Source organism: Ammospiza nelsoni, chromosome 3, assembly GCF_027579445.1.
Source record: "Ammospiza nelsoni isolate bAmmNel1 chromosome 3, bAmmNel1.pri, whole genome shotgun sequence".
Classification (NCBI taxonomy): domain Eukaryota; kingdom Metazoa; phylum Chordata; class Aves; order Passeriformes; family Passerellidae; genus Ammospiza; species Ammospiza nelsoni.
Genome location: NC_080635.1, coordinates 24180572 through 24204244, shown reverse-complemented (window position 1 = coordinate 24204244; position 23673 = coordinate 24180572). Strand labels below are relative to the sequence as shown.

Genomic DNA, 23673 nt, shown 5'->3' with positions numbered 1-23673 from the left:
GTTGCAGCATTTGCTTTTCATACATAGGTTGCACTTTCATACAAGGTTGCAGTAGCATACATAAGCTATTTATTTCATGTGATTAAGTACTGCACTGCAGCAGTTAACAACAAATATAGAGAAAACATTCTCACATTTTTACATGGAAGAATCTTGCAGTATATAGATATTAATATATACATATATAAAAGCTTAGATGCAAAATGAAAGTATTTGCAGTTTCACACTTGGATTCAATCAGTAATAATTTCCATAACTGTTGCTGTGAAAGACAAATAATTTCATACTATAGGAGAAAAACTGTAATAATTTAACTTCACTGATCTGAACTAGCATGTAATTCTAAAAGATACATTCAAAGTTCCTGTCAACATCTGTTTTATGAAGGAAAAAAATTGCCTACAAACTTCTTTTTAAATAATTATTTTGGATGTCATGTAGGCCATAGTAGGAAAAAAGAACCCAACAAAAGATCAACAACAACCCCATAAACCACTATTTTTATACCTCTACTGTATCGTAAATAGCATCTCCACACTTTGTATCATTAAAATATAATGAGTTATTACAATAACAGTATCACAAACTGGGGAGCAAAGCCTCCTTCTGCTTAAGATGAGGCAAGTGAGGAGATAGCATCCCACCCCACTACTTACCACTATTACTGATTTTGCCTGATCACAGTATTGGAAGTCTCCATACCGAACAGACCTCCGGCCCTGCAAATTCAGACAGATGTAACATTACCACCAGCTCCTAAACAGGGAGTCCCAATTCTGTGTTCTACATTAGTATAAAGAACACAGTAAAAGCTTCAGATGCATGCTAACTACTCTGCCTTTCATGCTATTTTCAATTTTTAATACTATATATAGTTAGATACTTGGATTTCCCAAACCCTGTACTTTTAAAAAGAAGATAAAATTGTATCATATATTCATATACCTGTTACATTAAATTTTCTGTGTATAACATTGTTCTTAAGATAAACAATGAAAAGAACTAAACTTCTTTTATTAAAATACTGAAAACAATAGTGTAAGATCGATTTGTGCCATACAACAATTAGTACAAAGGCATTATTCATTAGTTTTGATATAACGGGAAAATATTTCAGATATTTCAGTACCTTTTAAAAAGCAGATATTAAAGTTAACTGGTCTTTTAAACATACAATTGAAGCACTTGTTTTATTCCAAAAGAAGGTTTTCAGTCTTTCCCTACTGTCAATCAACACATCAAAATAGTTAACTGATTGAATTTATAGTGTATTGCAGACTGGAGAACTCAGGGGCACTTTAGATCTGATGCCAAATCACTGCTCCAAGCATAACATTCTCATTTCTTTCACATACATGCTCATCTATATAGGCATTCATGGCATTTAGAAGTAGAAGGCATCAACAGTAGGAAAATCTGAGTGTATCCCACAACACACAGGACATGCTCAGGTCAGCTCATATTCAGGGATCAGATGTGAATCCTTTGGTTACCACAAAAGATAGAGCAGTGATAACACAAAACCAAAATCTAGTTCAGGGTTAAGTAATATGAAGTGGTTATATTTCCTGCTCCACTGACCTCCCTGAAGTACTTTAACCACACAAAATTACATTCCCATTGCCATTTGGGAGAAGATTTCCTCCCCACACCAAAACCCCAAAAATAGACACAAGCCAATAAGCCCAATAAAAAAGACACTTCTTTCATATCAACCTGTGCTTACAAACCTGTAAGCACAGGTTCATTGCAAAAATAACAAGTTGCAGTCACACCCAATGAAGTATCACTTTCCTTAAAAAAATTGACATCAGCCACATTACAAACACAGCTCACAGAGTACTTCTGAAACTGGAATACCAGTTACAATTATAACCAGCATATAGTGATTCTGAACTCACTATTCCTCCTAAAAACTGTGTTAAATGCTTTTACCTCTTCTTGCCACTGTAATCTGACAATTATGAAAAAGAAAATTAAATTAAATTTAAAAAACAAACCACAAATCATGAACAGCTCCACAAGCACCAGAAAAAAAACAGTCAGTTATGGATTTTATCCCTCACACTTAACTGCTGTTATTCTGAGAAGCATTTCCTATGTTTGGAGCATATTTAGGGGCTCTTTCAATGTCAGCTCCATGGTTCAGCCAAAGCTGCTGCCCATTTTTGACAGAGGAGTGAGAAACACCTTGGTATTTACACTTGTAAGACCTACTAGAATACATTTACATTGAAACATATTCAGTATCAGGTCTGGTTTGGACTGGCCAAATAGCACTTAGGCATTGAGACATTTAGTTTTTAATATTAAGGCATTCATGGTGGTATGACACACAGGACTCACAGACTCACATTAACCACATACTTTGGGAAAACAGACTAAAGTAAGTATAGTCATAAAACAAACATTAGGTCAAGGTAGTTAAAAGTTCTATCAAGTAATTCACTTACATCTCTATCTACTGTTGTTGCAAAACCAATGGCTTCCTTCTGTGTGCAGCTGACAGCCTTCTGAAGAGTATAAATAACTTGTTCATAGGTATGGACTTCATCATTAAACAGCATGCAGTAGTAAGTGTCACTCTTCTCACTTCAAAGCAAAGATTGAATTTATGTCACTCAAAGCAAGGATTGAATTTATGTCATTTAAAGCAATGTTAAAAGTAAAAGCAAGAGCAAAGGAAAAATAAGAGAAATACAAATCTACTACAATTATTTTATACAAAATATTTCTGACAACTTCAGGAAAGGCAGAAAACATTCTGAAAATCAGAACCTGCATTTTCAACTGTAAATATCTGTTAGCCTTTAAAAGGCAGAAGACAAATATTATACTTACATCATTTCTAGTCCAGGCAATTCATTTTCCTTTTCCCATGTTAATATATCTACTGCATATTTAAATGTAATGGCAAAAATATTATAAGCTCTCGCTACCATGTCTTCTGGTAAGTGCACAAGAGGATCCTGAAAAGAAAATATAAATAGCAAATGAGAAATTAAATTACATTCAAAACAAACTGTCAAACTTGCACCTCTCTGTATCAAAGATGATGTAAGCATCTTTAATGATGTCTTTCTTTAAATGACTTTTCAGCAGAAAGGAACAGAGTCAATAATCATCCTGTTTTCTTCTTCCAGGTCTACACTGACAGTCACCAAAGCTCTAATCTAGCATTCAGTACCTGAATGTTAACTTGCCTCTGATCACCTATTTACATTTTCACACATTCTTCCATTCTCAGTCTCCTTGTTCTCACTCCTGCACACCTTTTAAGATAGTTCTTTGGAAGAACTTTAACCTCAGCTGCATTAAAACGTGCTTCTTCTGCTATGCCCTCAAAACCATAATTTCAGATCCCTGTATCTTTTGTTCCACTTATCAGTATTAGTAAACCTCAGAATACAAAGGACCATGCATCTCTTGTCCTGTTTTATATGCAGCATGCATTAAAAGGCATAAGTCTTATCTATCCCGGCTTATACAACATGCAGCACACTGGCATCATGATTTATGATGCACGTCTCTTATATGCTGTGGTATATAAATAATTAACTGCTGAAATGTAAATAGGTGTTTCATAATGATCGGTCCACATCTCAGTCTTGCTCACAGAGAGCTGCTCCCCTTTTGTCTGTGCACCATGCACCCATTTGTGCCTGCCCTGTGCTCTCCATTTGACAACTGCAGCAGCCCCCACAAACTCGTCCTGCTCTCTGTGCCAGAGCAGAATGGAGGCTGCTGCAGGTGGGGGAATGGGAATGTGAAGGGGGAGGAAGAGGAGAGCTGCCTCAGTCTGCCAAGTCAAATGGACCACTTTTTAGAACAGCACATGAGAACCACTGGCAACTCTGAATAACATAGTGCAAGTACCACTGCCATTTCAAACCAGTCCATTTCAAGGGTGGTGAATAGAAAACATTATAAACCTCTTCTCTTAAGGAAATTGTTTTTTACTGTATCAAAATTTTGAGAACAACTAGCTCCTCTTCTACAAACCTGGAAAGGGAACACTGCATGGCCTGCAGGTCACCTGGATATACACTGTACACTAGGTCACTGACTCAATGAATCATTTGATATTTTGACATATGTTATTGCTAGACAATTAAAATATTTAACAGCGGCCCAGTTTCTGGTTTAGGATTACCTAATACTAAATCCTGTGCTTCACTACAGCTTAGGTTCTATAAAAGTGGTCACAATAAGAATTTCTCAACTTAAGTCTGCATCATCTAAAGGAGGCTCTTGACAGTCAGCAATTCACCTGTACTAATAAAATTTATCCCCTCCACCCCAAGACTCTTTGGGAATATCTGGAAGCTTTACAAGAGTGGTAAGAACTGCCATTTCTCTTTCTTTTCGCCTTCATTGAAAAATTATCCAGGTTATGAAGAAATATCAGCCACCAAAAGCAAAGGCAAGCCATAAGCAGCAGCTGTCCCTCCACTCCCAGCACTTTCAAAAAAGTACATATCTGGGCAAGGCAGAAAACAGGCTCCAGTAATGCTCAACAAACCATCCTTTATCTACCTCAAACACAGCACTGCACAAGAGATCTCAATGTCCCTGGTTTATGGGGAAGAAACACAAAGCCTGCCCAGAACCTTGATTTTTCTGTCAGGCACACTCACTGTGTATCTCTGGGCACAGAAGTAGCAGTCCACCCAAGATTTCAGAACAAGAGTTTCCTAAGGCTGCTGACTAATGTAAACTGGCACGTAGACCAAGTGGTGAGCCCAGCAACAGGGCTAGAGTCTTAGGGCTGAGAGAGTGGCAACAGATTTTAGAGAGACCACTGTCACTGAAAATACTATTACAGTTGCTTCACTTAAACCATCAGATCAGCAAAATTACCAATGCTTGCTTTAGATGTTCCCTTTTAAAAAAAATCTCACAGAAGTTATACCATGTAAGAACAGATGTGAGTGGCCAGGTCAGAAGCCCAATAAGCCACACTCATTCCTGAGATGTAATAACAGATAAGAAGATTATAAGCAGAAGACAGAATGCTTCTCTAGTCTCCAGTAACTTAAGACACTAACACCTCCCACACCAAAGATGGTACTTACAATTTCAAATGGCCATTGGTAATCTTTCCTTCCACAACCATGTTAAACTTCCTTTCAAACATGTATAAACTTTAAACAATAGTGTTTTGCAGTGGTTAGTCCAACAGTTTGAGTTCTTCCTGTAAGGTGTGGCATGTCCTTTTGCATTTAATATGTCCAAGTTGCTATGCTCTGATTCTGTGGTGAAGATGTGTTCTCTATTTACCTTCTCCATACCAAACAAGCTCTTTTAGAGACCTCTGCCTTACATCTCCATTATGACTTTCCTGTGACAGCAAGGTACTTTGATTTTTAAAAATCTGTGCACTTCCCTTTAGTAAGAATCAGAATATTTGTTGCACAGTGCACAGACAGCTGAATTTGGCTTCTTGGTGCACATGATTACATAGAGTTTTTGGGGTTTTTTTGGGGTTTTTTTGGGGTTTTTTTGGGGTTTTTTTTGGTTTTTTTGGGGTTTTTTGGGTTTGTTTTGTTTTTTTTTTTTTTTTTTTTTTTTTTTTTTGTTTGGTTTGGGTTTTTTTTTTTTGGGAGGGGGTTTGTCTGTGGCAGAATCCCTTGACTTCTCAGAATATACAGAAACACAAAGAAATAGAACTAAAACTGCAGAGGTGACCCAGAACATACAAAATGAAGCCTTTAAGTATCAAGCATTTTAAGGAACTTTTTAAGATACATAATTTTTGTCTAACACTGTGCTTCAAATATTACTAATAAAGTTCTACACCCTTTCATGCAGACTAAAAATAACCTCAAGTGAACAATTTACATATACACACATATATAAACAGTTAACAGTGTTTAAAAACATGATGCCTCAAATGTAATTACCTCTTCTTCTGCAGTTTCTGAAGAGTTAAGTTCATGCTTCTGACAGTAAGGACCTTCCTTCCAAGCTTCTGTATCACCACAGTCACAGAAACCTCCCCCACCTGATGTTGTCATCTAAAATTATTTAAAAACAAAGCAGTTCATGTGAATATGCATACATATCCTATATGCACATTAAGAAATGAGCAGCTGCAGCTGTACTACAAAAACAGTATCACAACACCCAACAGCTAAAAGCTTGTCTACCTCATCAGGGTGCCTATGTCAAAAGAAAAAACCCTGAACAACAAAATACCTTCAAACACCTCCATTCTACCCCACCTGAAGTTTTCAGATTTTCTGAATCTAATAATTGCCATGGCATATACTATGCCAAATTCTTCCATTTTTAATCTACAAAGCTAAATCATTTCACATGGCACTATTATATAGTGAATGAAAGATATGCTTTATGACAAAAGGAATTGAGAGACTTAAACTTTTCACATACGTAAGCATAGAAAAAAATTGGAAAATTTTAATGGTATATTTACACTGTTTTAATAAAATCTATTTTAAAGACTACCTCAAGTTAATAAGCATAATAATACTTCTTTTGTGAATCACATCTATTAACTAATGCATAGAAGAATTTTTTCACCTATCTTTGGCATACTTGATATATTCTATACATACAGGCACATCTTACAGTATCAACAAAACTAGATGGACATTTGAAAGAACATTTGCTTACACTTTTGGATGTTACCTAGACTTGTTGATTCAATAGGCTCAAAAAGTAAAAACCTATGTACAAGAAGTAAGCTGATACCAACAAATTTGGCAGGGTTTTTTGATAAAAGTTGTTGTGCTTGGAGTGTTTTCCTGAATCCTAGCACTCAATGTTACCATACAGTGAACAGATTTACATTTACATTACAGTGCAGTATTGCAAAAAACAGATTTACAGAAAGGCTGCACTGGTAGTTTTCACTTAACTTATTTAAAAACACACCAACATTTTCTTGGCTTTGTTTTTAAACTAATCTGTTCTACTAATAACAGTATATTACTAAAATAAACAGTATTTACAGTTTTTGTTTTCTATTTTAACTTCATGTTTAAGCTTTACATAGAAGTGGCTTTTTAATAAACGTTTTTCAACAGCTTTTAAAAAGTCAAACACAAAAGTCAGAACAATTAAAAACCCAAGTCTAAACCTGTAAAATTCACTAAAGGGCATGCATTAAAAATAACAGACATTTGTTGCACATAAATTTTAACTGCTCAATATTTTAAAGTGTTAACTTCCAGAAGTTACACTCAGACCAAAACACTCAAGTTCACATAGGATTACTGCAGACATTCAGAACTTTGTGTTCATTCAGCATTTGGAAAGTCTGTATACATTCTCAAACTTGAAACTGTTTCACACACACACAAAATGACTAATAACCATGCTATTATCCCACAGGATCACTAACCCTGTATCGGTGCTCTCTGTGAATGCTTCCAAGAAAGCATTCCATGCACAGCACACAAGTTGGGTCAACTGCACAGTCTCTGAGAACAGCAACAACAGAAAGGAAAAAAAAAAACCATTAAACACTTGCTTTTGCCTTAACACATTTTACAACAGACAATTTTCAAATATCACCAATATAAACCTTCAAACTAATGTATATATTACTCTGAAAGAGGAAAGAGACGGCTTTAAAGAGGGTAAACAAATTAAATAGGAAAAAAAATCTGTTCTCATAACAGAAAAGCCTTTAAAATACTGTGTGGGTAGTATGTCTAGTTTGGGTAATAGAGACATTGTCTTCAAGAGGTGAGACAAGTACACAGGCAAGTAAACAGATGAATTACATAACCCAGAATAAACCCAAGTAAGTTCTCTCCAGCACAGAGCACCAGCATTAATGATCTCCAGCAATCAGAGAAGATATTTTTCAGTGAACACTGGAAGAAAGATTGCAAACAACAGACTAAATCAAACCTCTGCCTCCAAGTTCAGCCCTACAAGCTCACTGATGAGCTGCAAGGACACAATTTTCTCAACCAGGAGCTAAGAGACCATAATAAGGTCTTGTCTACAAACACTCCTGTATTAGACAGAAGGAATATTTCTAGTAGAATGGGCTAAACCAAATGAGACAATTAAGCATGATATTTAACTGTCTCCCTGAAAAACACTGAAAATACATGAACTCATGTAATGCAACTGACTTCAAGGCACCTCAAGATTAAGGCAGGTGGGTTTTACAATGTAAAAATAAATAGCAAGAGAATGTCCGTCTTATGATGATGGTTATTACAGAAACAACTTATTTTGTTTAAAAGAAAACACTAGAGATCACATGAAATTTCATGATCAAAAATTCTCTTAATTTCATTTAATCAAAGTAAATGATGGCAACCATGACTTACTATGCACATGTGTTTTCTCCAGAGGAGCCACTAAAGGTAAAAAATGTCAAAGCAAAATTACACAATACTCTTCTCTTTTAGAATAGTTTATGTCCATGGCATTATTTTTTTTAGATTAAAATAAACAAACAAGCAATCATTTAATGCAACAACATGCATGCAAGATTTGGTAGATCAGTTCTACAATATAGAATGTTGATTCCTCAGAGCTCTAAACTTGTGGCAGTATACTTACAAATTCAGTACCATTTGTCAAGTAATTTCTCAGACAAGTAACTGTGCCTATACATAAAGCAGAAGCAGACCTGAAAGTTGTACAACTGCACAGAAAATCCACTGCTTTTTAACGTGGACTTGGAAAATAATTCTTTGCTGTATTCCACAAAAGCTTAATTTAAACTCTCACTATTCTTCATTAACAGCCATAAGTTAAAGAAAATTAGCACACAGCAGGAATCAGATGTTTCCTGATCAACAAAAAAAAAGAGAGGGACTCTATACTCAGTATGTTAATAATCAAATACTGTTCACATGGAGCAGTGAAAATGTTGGGAATTCTGTAGTTTTCTTCTGAACACACTTGCTTTTTCAAGACCAACAACTCAGTATGTATCTGAATTACCCACCAGTTTAATCTTATCTCTCTCACTATAAAGAGGTCTCAAAGCATTTCCAGACCCAAAGGCCAGTAAGGTATTATGTTTCTAGAAGAGGAGAGCACTAGAAAGAAAAATTCTTCCACTATCATTCTCTCCTTGTAAACAAAGGGGATGGAAACCCAGACAAATAAACCCTTGAAATTAGAGAGACATTCTGTCCCCATGTCACCTCACCAAGTGTTCAAGTGTCCCAGTGAGTGGTAGAAACCACACAAAAATTACAGGAATTTGTGATACAAACAAAACTTTAAACTACAAACAGTTCAGAAAATAGAAGATGAAAATGAACCTACAGCTAGTAATACAATGGCTTAAAACTGAAGATTATTTTAAATACTTGTAATTGGTTAGGAACTTCCTGCTGTCTTTCAAGGAAAAGTATTTTTAGAGAGATCTAGAGATAGAGGTAGGGAAGGAGCTAGAAGCTGATGTGCTTGTTTTAAGCATCTGACAGATTGGTTTAGCAAGTCATGGAAAGAGGTCTAAAAGACAAAATCAACACTAACACCCAAAATGCACACACATACACTTGTCCACTTACTGCTGATGAATCCCCTTAAATCACCCTGAAAGATGACCCCAAATTCTTTCTTACTTAATCTTGCATTTCTTTTGTACAGAAAACACTCTACATTATAGCAATTAATATTTTTCCATTTATGTACCTGTAGTGTTAATCTTCCCCAATCCCACTTGCCATGAAAGACTGCAAGGTTACTTTAAAAATATATTTTGATTATTAACTTTTCATTAGGACAGTATATTCTTATTGCAAAATGTTCCATGACTACACAAATCATAAATACTTCACAATGTCAAGTTGAACTACCTGCAAGAATACGTAGGCTCTCCCACTTTAAAGACACGGCCACAGAGATGGGAAGGTTTGTTTGCTTGCTCAAGCTTTGGAAAACCAAATGCAGGATCTTCACCACAAAGATACCATTCCATTGGTCCCAGCAAAACGTGTTGTGCCAGCATGTCTTCTCTCTGAGGGGCAGGGTTGGGACCCCTGCAGTAAATTTTTGGTACATAATAGGCCAGATGCTGGTACACTTCTTTTTGAAGGTCATTTGCTTGCAGCCATTTCTTTTGTAATAGAAAAAATGAGAACACAAATTCTTCATTAATAAACACATCAAACACAGTTCTAGCCCTATAGGTTATTTTATTTCTACACAAAATATCTAAAATGTCATTGCAAAACTAGAAAGCCATGCTTCCTTTTAAGTGTTAAATCTAAATGATCACAAAAGACAGACGTTAGAAAAGGAAGAATTTGTTTCCTTGCTGACACATTTTATCCTTTTGACATATAGAACATTTAAGAGAAAAAAGTCACTAAAATTTTCCTCCAGGATGAATGACCAGTAAAATGTTTGCAGTGATTTTTAGGATACAGCCTAGACTGTGTTGGTCACATTTCTCTGGAGTGCAGACAGATGCTGCCAGCTTGGGACACAGAGGATCAGCGGGAGCCTGGAGTTGGCAAGGAACAGAGACAAAAAGTACATGGATAAAAGCAAACACAGCATTAGGTAACAGTCCCTTTCTCATTTAATTTCAACAAATCACCTGTGAAAATGGAGGTTTAGTTTCTCCTTCAACCAAAATAACTCATCTGAATTGCTCAGTTAAAGTGTGATGCTAGATCCATGAATTCTTGCACTGGGTTTGTGAGGCAATGCTTTGGTAGCAAGGGGGCTACAGGCTGGCTACTATTAAAGCTGCCAGAAGCTTCTCCCTGTCTGAGAGAGCCAACACCAGATGGCTCCAAGAAGGACCCACAGCTGGCCAAAGCTAAGCCCATCAGAGAGAGCAGCAGAACTCCTGGGTAACAGATTTAACAGGGAATAGCATATTTAAAAGGACAAAAAGAGCAGCTGGGAGATGTAAGAAAGAATATGGGAGAATAACAGCTCTGCAGACCCCAAAATCAATGCAGAAGGAGGGGCAGGAGGTGCTCCTGACACCAGAGCAGAGATCCACCTGCAGCCCATGGGGGATCCCATGCTAGACAGAGCAGCTGGCTGTGGCCCAGAGGCTGTGACTCCACAGTAGGAAGCCAAGGCTGGAGCTGGCTCCTGGCAGGACCTGTGAACCCAGGAGAGAGGAGCCCAAGCTGGAGCAGGTCTGCTGGCAGAACTGGTGACACCACAAGGAACCCACACAGGGCAGCCTGTTCCTCAAGGACTGCACTCCCTGTGAGAGACCCAGGCAGGAGCAGTTCATGAGGAACTGCAGTTCATGAGCAACTGCAGCCCATGGGAAGGACTGACACTGGAAAAGTTCATGGAGGACTGTCCCCATGGGAGGGACCCCACACTGGAGCAAAGGATGTGAGGAAGGAGTGCAGGGACAACATGAGGAACTGACCACACGCCCCATTCTGCATCCACCTGTGCTGCTCAGGGGAGGAGGAAGGGAAAACACGAGTGTGCTTGATCCAGGGAAGAAGAGAATGATGGGGGGAAGGTGTTTTTAAGGTTTGGCTTTGTCTCTCATTACCCTACTCTGATTTGATTGGTGAGAAAAACAAAATTAATTGTTCCCCTAGTCGAGTCTGTTTTGCCAATGGCAGTAGCTGGTGAGTGACCTTTCCTGCTCCTTATCTCCAGCACAAGCCTTGTGTTGTATTTTCTCCCCTCTCCAGCTGGGGAGGGGAGTGAGAGAGCAGCTTTGGTGGGTATTTGACACCCAGCCAAGGTCAACTCACTACAATTCTCCTAGTCAATCAATTGTAAAAAACAATGTTGGCCCTTTTTAAAAGGCATCAAACCACTGAGCTGCCCTAAACCACTTAAAAACTCACAGCTTTTCCTAGTTTTGATTTTTTTTCTCCCGGTATATACACACAGAATAAAAAAATACTTGAGGACAACATTTGTTTTATTTCTGCCTTGTAGATAACAAATTTAGAAAGGTTTGAAGTGTAAGTTAAGACTGCAAGGTTTTTATAAGGAACAAATGGGAGCAAGCAGATACTGCAAGTGACCACTGATTAAATCTTGTGTTACATAAACAGCCTCAGCATGCCATTTCTCATTGTAAATGTGACAACCAGATACCGCCTGGCAGCTTCCAAAAAAAGAGTTCAAAATCAACCTAAAACTGTACATGAAAATGCAGAATTAATTATGCCAAAATAAACGGGCTTGGTGATCAAATATTAGAGCTTGATTTACTCTGAATTATTTATAACTTACTCTAAAGAACTTATGTTTGAGATAACAAAGTTGTAGTAAGTTCCTTGGGATACAGACATTCAGTCAGTTGAGCATCTGTGCAGACTGGCTGCATTTTAGCCTTTTTTTAAATATATTGAAGAAGTTTCATTTATTAGATATGTTTTTCTGAAGTAGAATTTGGTATTTTAAAAAACCCTAATTCATCAGGGTGCTTTCTTCACTTCTCTTTTCCTCAGTTTGACTAAATCTTCCTATACTCATTTAGCTCTCATGGTAAAAGCCCAGTTTTTCCCCAAGGAAGTCCATGGAAAGAGGTTGCCAAAAAGCCATAGTCAAGAGTCTAGAAATCTACAGATTATCTCACCATTCCCACCACAACTCAGGGAATACCATAGGAAAAAAATAATTAAAAAGTAAAGTTTTAAACAAGAATTTAATTTTTCCCACCAATTAATTAATCTTTTCCTCTTCTTTCATCAGTTTTGCCAAATTGCTACTACTGCCAGGCACCAACTCAATCACAGTGGCAGTGACCTAATCTTCTCCATGATTTCTATTTATTAAGCTTGTTTTTGCATTATTTTCTATAGCATATGCTAGTTATTAAATTGCAGGAATTTTTCAGTAAAATATCTTTAACATCAGTCTTTTAATTCAGCAGTATATTACTAATTTCTACCCAGAAAACACACAGTGCTTACTAGCTACACTACAAGCTCAGACAAATACCCAAGCAGAGAAAATTCTTGTTCCTCGAGTAAATGGCTTTCCCATCCCAAAAACCCTGGGAGTAGCTGTCTGAGAGTTAGGTGTGGCAATGATGAACGTCACCACACTTAAATCTGGTTGTGGAGCCAGTCCTATACACATAGCTGCACATACAGTTTTGAAAATCAGGTCCTGGATGAAATAATATCAGAAGGAAATCCAGGCTACTAGGACAAGGAAACAGATGTGACTCTAGGAGCTGCCAGGAAAGCAGCTCACAGGTCTGTTGTGCAAGTGAGACTGTTAATAGAAATATATACATAGGCACACACAGGCTGCACTGCCTCTCTAAATCGCCACCTGGGGAGCACTGAACTCCAGAAAAACAACTCAAAACTCTGGAATTTGTTCTTTCATAAAAGCATTCTGCATTTAGGCAAGGTTTCAGTTAGTATTTGTCTTTCTTCTAACCTGAAATCACACGCAAGACAAGCTAATATTCTACTCTCCCAAGAGAGGATTTTTATTAAAAAGGGAAGTGTACTCCTCTTCACTTCCTCCCTCTTCACACTTACTCTCCTGCAACAACTTTAACTGCCCTGGAGAAAAAAAAAAGTGCAAAGTATTGATCAAACAACACCTTACATAAGTAAATACCTCAGGGTTCATCAGGGTTTATATTAAATCCCCATCTAAGTAAGAGATACCAGGAGAAAAAAATGTAGAATACTAATAAACCATAAAATAACTCACTTGTCTGTTTCAAAAGCTAAAAGGTACAACTTATGGGGTTTTTAGCTACACAAAAAAATACTTGCATGTAGGCTCATGTTATGTTAAAAATAAATTATTTTTATTATTTTTGTTCTTTGGAAATTTATCATTAAATTGACAAACTGAAGCCTTAAGTGCAGCAACTACTGCCTTGGGGTGGTATTTGATTTGTTAATACTGGGCTATCAGCAAAGTAATGCTATCAGCAAAGGAGGCAGAAAAACCACACTAGATTTGAATTACAGATTTCAGAATTGGAGCTTCTGCAGGTGACAAATAAAAATGAGATAGAATTTACTACATTTAAGCTGGCACTGCTACCCACAGCAAATTCCTAAATGCATTCCCCTGGGTGCATGAATGCCTTGAGTTTACCTACAGTGTGACCTAAAAAAAAACATCTGCTATTCACACAGACAAGGTAATTTGGGCTCAATTTGAACTACTTTATAAATGTTTGATGGAATTATTTGGTTTGCTGTAGAGAAGAAGCAAGACTAATCCTGGAGTTAACTAGCTAGCATATAGCTAACTGGGCACATCTGCCCATCTAATCATACCTTTGTCTGCACTGAAGATACACAAGCATAATCTGAGGATAATCTGAATTATAACAGTGTTTTATTTACATTTGGAAACAGCCAATGTAATTCCCATTGAGACACACACAGACAGCTCTTCAAGGTTTTATCCTACTCATATGCACGTGAGCAGTCTCAAAAATTTAACACACACACCCAGTTCCTCAAATGCCCAAGTCAAACATTTATGTCAGAAACAAAACTTCCTCCTAAGGCTTTACCCTCGAAACTACATTCCTCTTTCAACTACTCTTTGTAAGAACAGGAGAAGTATATAAACAGAAGTAGACTTCTTCAAATGCTACACTGCTTTTACTAATATTTCCTCTAGAAACACCCCATTCTATTAATCCTAAGATTAACTCCTGTAAGCTTTTCCAGAACCGCATCTTAAGTAGTGGGGAGGAAGGAAGAATCCTGTAATAGCACTTTAACACTGAAAAGCGTATTGGGGTCAGCCATCCACCTAAATGAATAGGGAGGGGGCATCTCCTCAGGTCTAGGCGCGATTGCCGGCAGAGCGAGGCGAAGGGGCAGCAGAGGCGGAGGAAATTAACTTCAGGAAGCACTCAAGGAAGGGGCGCGATGCCCGGCCGCCCCCGGCAGGGGATGGCCACGTCCAGGCGGCTTCCAAGGAGCCACCTGCGCCAGCCGGCACAACAGGAAAAGCTGGCTGCTCGCTGCCATGGACCGCGGCTGCTGCAACAGCGACGCTGGCGACAACAGCGCGCCGAGGCCACGGCGGGACACGGCTGCCGGCCGGGGGTGCCCTCAGAGCCAGCCCCGGCAGGGACACCCCCTCCGGGAGAGCTCGCTGGCCCCGCGGAGCGGCCTCGCCTCGGCCTCGGAACGGCTCCCCAGGCCGGTGCCCGCCACGGCCTCCGAGCCCCCCACTCCACTCCCTCCCCGCGCCAGGCCCGCCGCCTCACCACGGCGATCTCCTCGGCGGAGCACTCCAGCAGGCTCTTGTCAATGGCCTGCACCTCCGTCTCCAGGTCCGCCGCCATCTTCTGCCTCCTCCTGCCCCCTGCCCCGCGCCGCCGAGGCCGAGGCCGGGACAGCCGGAACGGGGCCCGGGCGGCCGCCCAGCCCGGGGAACACACACTTCCGCCCCGCCTCCCGCACGTCACCGCCCGCCGCGCCGCGTTCTGGGGGCTGCAGTCCTTCCGCGGCGCCGCCCGGCCGACACACGGCGCTCCATGCCGCGTACACGGTCCTGGGGGAGGACCGGGAGCTGCGGGGCCAGGCCGGCAGTCCGTACCTGCCCCCGGCCGCCTCCGCGGGCCGCCTGCCCTTCTCGCCTCACGGAATCACAGGATCACGGGATGGGTCAGGCTGGAAGGAACCACATCTGATCCAGCTTCCCTGCTCAAGCAGGGTCATCCCGCAGCACACGGCACAGGTTTTCTTTCAGACAGTTCTTGAGTATCTCCAGTGAGGGAGACTCCAAAATCTCTCTGAGCAATCCGTTCCAGTGCTCAGTCACTGCACTGTAAAGAAGTTATTTCTCAAGTTCAGGTGAAAGTTCTGTGCATCACTTTCTACCCCTTGCCTCTTGTCCTATTGCTCAGCAGCGCTGAGAAGAGCCCAGCGCCATCCTCTTGACACCCTCCCTTCACATTCTGGTAGACATTGGTGAGGGCATCTCTTAGTCATCTCTTCTTGAGGCTGAACAGGCCCAGCTCCCTCAGCCTTTCCTCATAAGAGAGATCCCCCAGTCTCAGTCATCCTCACTGCCCTCCGCTGGATCTGCTGCAGAAGCTCCGTATCTCTTTTGTACTGAGGAGCCCAGAACTGGACACAGCACTCCAGATGAGGCTTCACCAGAGCTGAATAGGGGGCAGGGTCACCTCCCCTGACCTGCTGGCAATGCTCTCCTAATGCATCCCAGGATTCTGTCGGCTGCCTTGGCCACAAGGACGCTGCTGGCTCATGGACAGCTTGTTGAACAGCAGCACCACCAGCTTGTTGTTCACTAGTCTCTCCCAGTGCCAAGTGACTGGAGACTGGGGACATCTCCAGTGTGGCTGGCAAAACTGGGTGCCCCATCAGCTGAAGTGCCCTTGTCAGCGCTACCAGGGGGCAGTGAGGGCTCCCTGGAAGCCTCTGACATTTCATGCAGGTGGAAAGAAAATAAACCAGTAAATTATGAGCTGGTTTATAAAAAATGAATGCAGCATCTATGGCTTTAAAACAAGTGTTACTAAATAGCAGAAACCATAAATTCTGTTGCTCAGCTTCCAGGGGGCGACCCAAACTGAGGTGGGGCTTGCTCATTCAAGTGGGGAGGCCAGTCTGCCTCTCAAAAAACAAGCCACCACCACAAAACCCAGCAGACAATCATCCTCCATAACTCCTTTTCAGCACATACAGGCTCAGCATCTTGCGAGGCCTTTCTGCAAACCTGTTGTACCACTGCTGTACCCATGGGCTTGCCTTGCACCTCTGTAATTACAGCTGGGCCCAAACCAAGCAGACGTGTCTGACCTTGCGGGCAGCCACGGGGCACCTGAGGATGCTGAGGGTTAAAAACACACCTTCCTTCACTTGCTGGCAACTGCTGCATGGACAGAAGCACAAACTGAGTACTATTTCTACCTTGCACATCCTATCAGCCTTCATGGCTGAGATAAGGACCCACCCAGCAGGGCCCTAACCTAGCAAATCCTGCTGAGGAAATCTCTGCTCTGGAGAATTTACACTTCCAAAGCTAGACAATGCATGGGAGGGGAATAAACAGGTAGGAAAGGCAGACCAAGTCATAACTGCCTGCAGTACTAGCTGAAGGCACCTTAAAAGGTTGCCTTTGCCAAACAGTGCTAAATTACAGCAAAGCTGTGCATTGAGAGTGAGTGCTACTTCACATCTTATATTCCTTAAAACTTTGTAACCATTCTCATAGTGAGGATGCATGGTTGCTTCTTCCTTTTTTTATCTCCTTTTCTCTCCCTTCTCCTCATTCTTCTCTCAATTAATAATTTACATATCGAATTTCCCAAGAATACACATAAATTTCTTTTGTATGTACCTTTCCTATATGCAGGGTACATATTTTACTGTACTTATTTTTATCTCCTTTGCCACTTCTTAAGTAATTGTTCTTAAAACACAGAAAATAATTATATATTCCTCAGAAGATCAGTAAAGCCCACACTATTTCTCATTCATGCACTGTGAATGCCTAAGGAATACAGAACATGAATCTTCTTTGGAAAATAGCAGAGGGTGAAGGAAAGATGTATGACTTAACTGTTTCCTTTTCTGGGCTGTATGAAGAAAATGTTAGAAAAATCCTGGAGTTTAGTAATTTAAAAGCATCTTATTTTACCTAGCAAAGTGGGCAATCCAAACAGAAATGACCCTACAAAGCCATTATTTCAATATGAATATAACAACTTCCTGGGTATTACTTTTTACAGTTTTGGGAAGAATTTTCCATAATAAATGGTCTGTGCCATTTACTTCATAAGCAAAGACACTACTCAAATTCAAGAGTAATAATTAAGTTGAGGAGACTGCCTTTATCTTCTGCCAAAAAGTCTAAGTCTTACCAAGTCTATTATCAGATAGAAGCTGAAAAACAGAAATAGAGACAATTTAATGTTTCAGCAGGGTTAATAGTAAACCTTCATGGCATTTCTCAGCTCTAGCTGAGGTGTTTCTGAGCCTCACCATGCTTTCAACAGACAAGACAGCCCATAGAATGCTACAGACCATGGTCATGAAAGATGCAGATGTCATCTATACCTCTTTCATCTCCCAGCCTGTCTGTTCAAGAACTGCTTGCCTCTGCCATTAAAAATAAAAAGGAAAAAAAAAAAAAGGAACCAAAACCTAAATGCTAGTTTGACTGGGGATCAATTAACTTCAATGAGTATTTTTCAATCAATGCTGTGTTCGTTAAGAACACAATGTAAAAAGGTGCCCTGGTTTAACCCCAGCCAGAAACCAAGTACCACAGAGCCACTTGCTTACCCCCCAACCAATAGGATTGGGGAAAGAATTGGGAGGGTAAAAGGTAGAAAACTTGTGGCTTGAGATAAAGACAATTTAATGGGTAAAGCAAAAGCTGCATTCACAAACAAATAAAAACAAGGAATCAATTCACTTCTTCCCAAGGGCAGGCAGCTGTTCAACCATCTCCAGGAAAGCAGGGCTTCATCATGTGTAGCATTAATTTGGAAAGACAAACACCATCACTCAAAAAGTTCCTCCCTTTTCCTTCTGTTCCCCATTTTATACTCTGAGCATGACGTCCTATGGTCTGGAATATCCCTTTGGTCAGCTGGGGTTACCTGTCCCAGTTTTGTCTCCTCCCAACATCCCATGCACTCCCACCTTACACAGAAAGCTGTGTCAGCCCCTCTCAGCAATAACAAAAAACACCTCCATATTATCAACCCTGTGTTCAGCACAAATCCAAAATAGAGCCCCATACCAGAGAACCACTGGGAAGAAAAATAACTCCATCCTAAACCAGCACAATAGGCATACTTGAGGAAATATTAATTGTCACAGGGGAGACTGATGGTTCCTTTCTTAAATCTGTTTTAGAAGGTACTAAGGAAACACCCACTAGAAGACTGCTTCTTGATGCACCAGAACTCACCCATGGCAGCCAAGCTGAAGCTCAGCTGGTTTGAAAGAGAAAGGACCTCCAGCAGAGGATGCTCCAGAGGACTCAGCATACAATAATTCTTGTTATCCTGGCTGAATGCTGCTTGAACATGTTCATCTTCAAGGCCTGTTGCAATTGCAACTAGAAATGGATGAAATCAAGAGGTAAGGGGATGTTGGAGGGAATTTTTAAGCAGCTGGTTTGCTGGTGTGTTCACTGTACCTCAGATGCAGTCTATTTGACATCACTGTATTAATTTGAATGTTAATAGAAAAATACTGCATATCTAGACTGCAGGGATAAATGTCTATAAAGAAGACTCAGAAAAACAACATGCTATTTAATGGAGTTTTCTGGAAATCATTATGAAAGGTGAGTCTTGTGAGAAAGATTCAGAAATGTTTCAATTTTCTGTGAAATGTTTCCTGTTACAGCTAAAAAACATTTTAAAGGCACTTCTGTGGCTGTTCACTAAAACAGTGATGCACTTCCAACTTAATTTGAGGTTTAACTATTAAAGCAAATGATCAGCATTTTGCTGCATGAAGTTGGTATTGCATACCTATATATAAAAACAACACTTTGAAAACAACATTTGTATTTCCTAAATCTTCCCTAAGTCAGCAACTCTTTCCACCAAAAAAAAACCCATGTGTCTAAATGTAGAATTCCGGTTTGTATTTTCAGTAACAGTAATTTTGATGAAGCTGTTTGCTTAGTAGATACTGAATGGCCAAAGTAGTGATTTTTACATAGCAAATACAATTTTTGAAGCCATTATCATTTACATGGTTTCCCTCCCTTCCTCTTCAGTGCCAGATGAGGTAGGTTTGTAGTCATCATCTCCTTCATAGTCTTCAGATAAATTCAGATGGTAATTCTTTTATTTCTGTACTGCCAATTCCAAAGACAAATTATGCTGACCAAAATAGAATTTTTCCTGTGATAATGTTAATTAAAAGATGAATTGTGAATGAGGTGAACAATGACACCCAGTACTTGGTGGATTGATAAGACATAGTTCACTAAGCAATACATTATTCAGAACAAAAGAGCACAGGGTAATCTGCAAACACAGGTTATTTTAGGAATTTGGCTCAGAATTAGAGTATTAAAAATACTATCTGACAACCTGTAGGTGATTCTTTGTTCCTTGGAGGCACTAGTGCTATAATATCAGCCCTTTTAGCAATAAATCCAAATAAGCTTATTTCTTTTCCCCGGTCTGTCTTTGCATGAGCTTAGATTATAAGTGTATAATATCCTAAACATGATGTCAAGGAAAATTATTTTTAAAAATATACTGAAAGCAGAGCATATTGCATAATAACAGCAAATATAGGAGGCATAATGAAAGCATAAAGATACTGTGGCCATGTTCCCGTCTGGTGAACGCTCTCTGCAAGTCTAGCAAAGGCAGTTACATAACTGATTTTTATTGCATTAGGCAACAGCAATATTGCTAAGCAAACCAATGTGCAGAATTAGAAAGCTTCTTCCACAGTGGAAATGAAGAAAAAAGACAGAGGAAGGGCTCTCACATCCAGTAAGGAGGCAGGGCAAGAGAATGTGCATCTTCATTAGTGGATCATGTCAAGGGGACAACATGATTTATTTTCATCACGCAGTGCCTTGGAAAAAATACAGTGCCAACTCAGTCCATGATAATTTCACTGCTTTCTGCAGCGTAATGTGTCAGCAGTCTAGAGCTCAAGCTGGTGAGTTAAAACATCAACCTCTAAAAGAGATTTAACAGGAGCTAAGATAATAGTCTCTAATGAATTGCACAGGGGGAAAAACTAACATGGGAGCAAAGGGGAAAAAAACCTGCACATGCAAAAATGTGCTTGATCTCATCTGTTTTCACTGTAAATTCAGAACACTGCTAGTGTGTATTTAGACATAGCAGTTAATACAGGCTGGGGGATGAATAGATCAAGAGCCCTGCCCTGCCCTGCCGAGGACTTGGGGGTGCTGGTGGATGAAAAGCTGGACATGGCCCAGCAATGTTCACTGGCAGCCCAGAGAGCCAAATGTGCTTTGGGCTACATCAAAAGGAGCCTGGGCAGCAGGCCAAGGAAGGGGATTCTGCCCCTCTGCTCCCCTCTGGTGAGACCCTCCTGCAGTGCTGTGCCCAGCTCTGGGGTCCCCAGCACAGGAAGGACAGGGACCTGTTGGAGAGAGTCCAGAGGAGGCAGCTGAGATTCGAGGGATGGAGCACCTCTCCTGTGAGGGAATGCTGAGATAGTTGGGATTGTTCAGCCTGGAGAAGAGAAGGCTTCAGGGTGCTCTAATTGTGGCCTTCCAGTACCTGAAGGGAGACTACAAGAATGATGGAGAGAGACTTTTTACAAGAGCCTGTAGTGACAGGACAAGGGGGAATGGATTCAAACTGATAGAGAGTCGGTTTAGATTATATATTAAGAACAAATGCTTTATTGTGAGAGTAGTGAGGCACTGGAGCAGATTGCCCAGAGAAGTTGTGGATGTCCCATCCCTGGAAGTGTTTAAGGCCAGGTTGGATGGAACTCTAAGCAACCTGGTCTAGAGGAAGGTGTCCCTGCTAACAGCAGGTGGTTTCAAACTAGATGATCTTTAAGGTGTCTTCCAACCCCAACCATTCTATGATTTTAGGATACAAAGAGATCTGTGAACTGGTAATAAGAAAGTCTATGTTTGTGGCTCAGAGGTGGTCAGCTTTAACACCTAGGAATGTGCAAGAAGCACTTGAAATTTGTTCTGTATAGCTAACGTCGTTTCCCTGCACTTAGTGATGCCAATGAATGTACAGGCTGATGTTGCAAGCTTTCCCTTCACGGGACTTTTTTTCACGTGGTTGACTACTTTTCAAGTTTGAACAAACTCAAATAGTCTTCAGACTTCTGCCACTTGTGTTTGCGTGGCAAACAGAGTGACAGGAAGGAAGGTAGCCAGAGAGGCAGTCAGCCATATGAAGTGTTTGAAGTGCAACTGTTGATGCTGTGCTGCCGTAGGACCAGACCTTTGGAACCTTTGCACTAAGAAAGAGCAGTCTCGGTATTCAGCATCCTCTGCAGCGCAAGCGAGTGCACTGTCAAAGCTCGGGGCCCCGGAGTAGGATGTGGTGGGGTAGGCCGGTTAAGCAGCCTGCTGAGCCATGCCGGCCGTGGCGGCTCCTGCAGGAGAGGCGAGGGAAGGGCCCGGCTCTCCCTGCTCTCCCTGCCCTGCTCCAGGTGCCGGCAGGCGGCGCGGGCACGGCGCTGCGGCAGCGCCCCGCTCCCGCCGCTCCAGCCCGCGCTCCCGGCTCCCGCCGCTCCAGCCTGCAGCCGGAAGGGTGTGGGTGGGTGCTGGGGCTGGAGCAGCCATGAGGCTTCACTTTTTTATTTCTCCCCCATCTCAAATCAAGCGTTAACTGCTTAGTGGCTGTTACTTCGGGAAATTCAAGGCATTTTTGAAATGAGTCAGATGTTAGAAGAAGAGAAATGTGCTGTGCAGTGCCTGGGGGCCATGAATAGGGGCTTTGGGTGGTAGGAGAGGCAGGACAGGGAGAAGTGGCCAAGGAGTTGCCCGCAGAGATGGATGGCAGGATGAGTGTTGCAGTTATCCTTTGGGAGAAGAAACTGGAGCAACCTCCTGTAGCAAGGTCTCTGCCTCAGCACTGCAGAGGAGCTTCTGAATGTCGGGAGCAGCTGGGCATCCGATGGTGACACTTGGTGACAGTGCTGGTTCTTGGCTGATGGAGACCACAGCTGATACTGAATCTCTGGAGAAAGAGTTCTTGACTCCATCTGAAGCCACATTTATGTGCAGTTATGCAGGGGATGCACAAAGGAAATGGGAACATACAGTCCACAAGCAAAAGCAGCGTGGATGAAAGATTTATCTGGGAATATGAAAATGCTCTGAACAAGTGAACTAACTCTTCTTCTTTTCCTCTTTATTCACACAACGGAGCAATTTTAAATTAGAACAGGTTGTAACAGATTTATTTTAGATCACCATGGTGCCTCGTATAATGCTACAGCATATTCTAGTTTATCTTTTCCCCCGATTTTAAAGGGCTAAACAGCTTTTAAATTGTGGATTTGTTATAGAATGTATGGCTGCTAGGCAGTCTTAACCAATTAGGTATTTTTTTACTGCACCATGATTAATTTTGTTAGATAAAACTACTGAAATACAACTGAAGGTAGAAATAAAAAGCATTTAAGTGCTCTACAGTCATGATTTACTCTTCAGAGACGCATTTAACGCTGTCTCCGGCAGAACAGCTTCATCCATTTTCCAAACATTCATTTGTTTATTTCAAGATTAGTCTCAGTTATAAACAGACATTAAATCACCTCCAGGCCCTAATACATTGTAATGAAGTATTGTAAACCATGTAGTATGTTGGTTTAAACAATGTAATCAGAAAGCAACAAAACCATTTTCTCCTGGTTCTTGCTGGCTCCCTGACTTCTGTCTGTTCAAAGAAAAGTTCTTTTTAGTCTGTAAATGTCAAGGTCACTAAGAGGTCAAGTTTGTGCTTTTGAGACGTGGTTCCTTTCAGGTTATTGGCTTTGTTTTATTACTGAAAGGAACCATCCATTTTGGCATATAGAGCAAAGAAGCCATGTAATCCTATTAAATACAAAGCCAACATGTAGAAATAATGGGGAGGGTTTGACAATTGCACAAAAGCCCCCTTTTTCTGCCCATAGTTAAGCCTGCAGTGAGTAATTAATGGTCCTTCCACCAGCCTGTCTACAGTGGGAAAACTGCCTAACTAGTTTTCAAAACACTTACTCAAAAACTGGCCAAGAGCCCTTTTTGGGCAAGCTGGCATCCTTCTACTTCAAGGCTCAAGAATGG

The 23673-nt window shown here is 40.7% G+C and overlaps 1 protein-coding gene across 5 annotated transcripts in view; it reads right to left on the bottom strand.

Annotated features, from left to right (window-relative positions):
* UBR2 (ubiquitin protein ligase E3 component n-recognin 2) overlaps positions 1-15316 on the bottom strand; it is a 55856-nt gene extending 40540 nt beyond the window's left edge. For all 5 annotated transcript variants that reach the window (XR_009418208.1, XR_009418209.1, XR_009418210.1 and 2 more), the window contains exons 1-7: positions 15152-15316; positions 9801-10060; positions 7367-7445; positions 5904-6017; positions 2842-2969; positions 2454-2592; positions 657-719 (exon numbers count right to left, since the gene is read on the bottom strand). Coding sequence is in view for 2 of the 5 variants with exons in the window: in XM_059469630.1 (XP_059325613.1) it covers positions 657-719; positions 2454-2592; positions 2842-2969; positions 5904-6017; positions 7367-7445; positions 9801-10060; positions 15152-15229 (861 nt within the window). In the remaining 3 variants the exon portion in view is untranslated. The remainder of the gene's footprint in view (positions 1-656; positions 720-2453; positions 2593-2841; positions 2970-5903; positions 6018-7366; positions 7446-9800; positions 10061-15151) is intronic.
* Positions 15317-23673: the final 8357 nt, after the last annotated feature.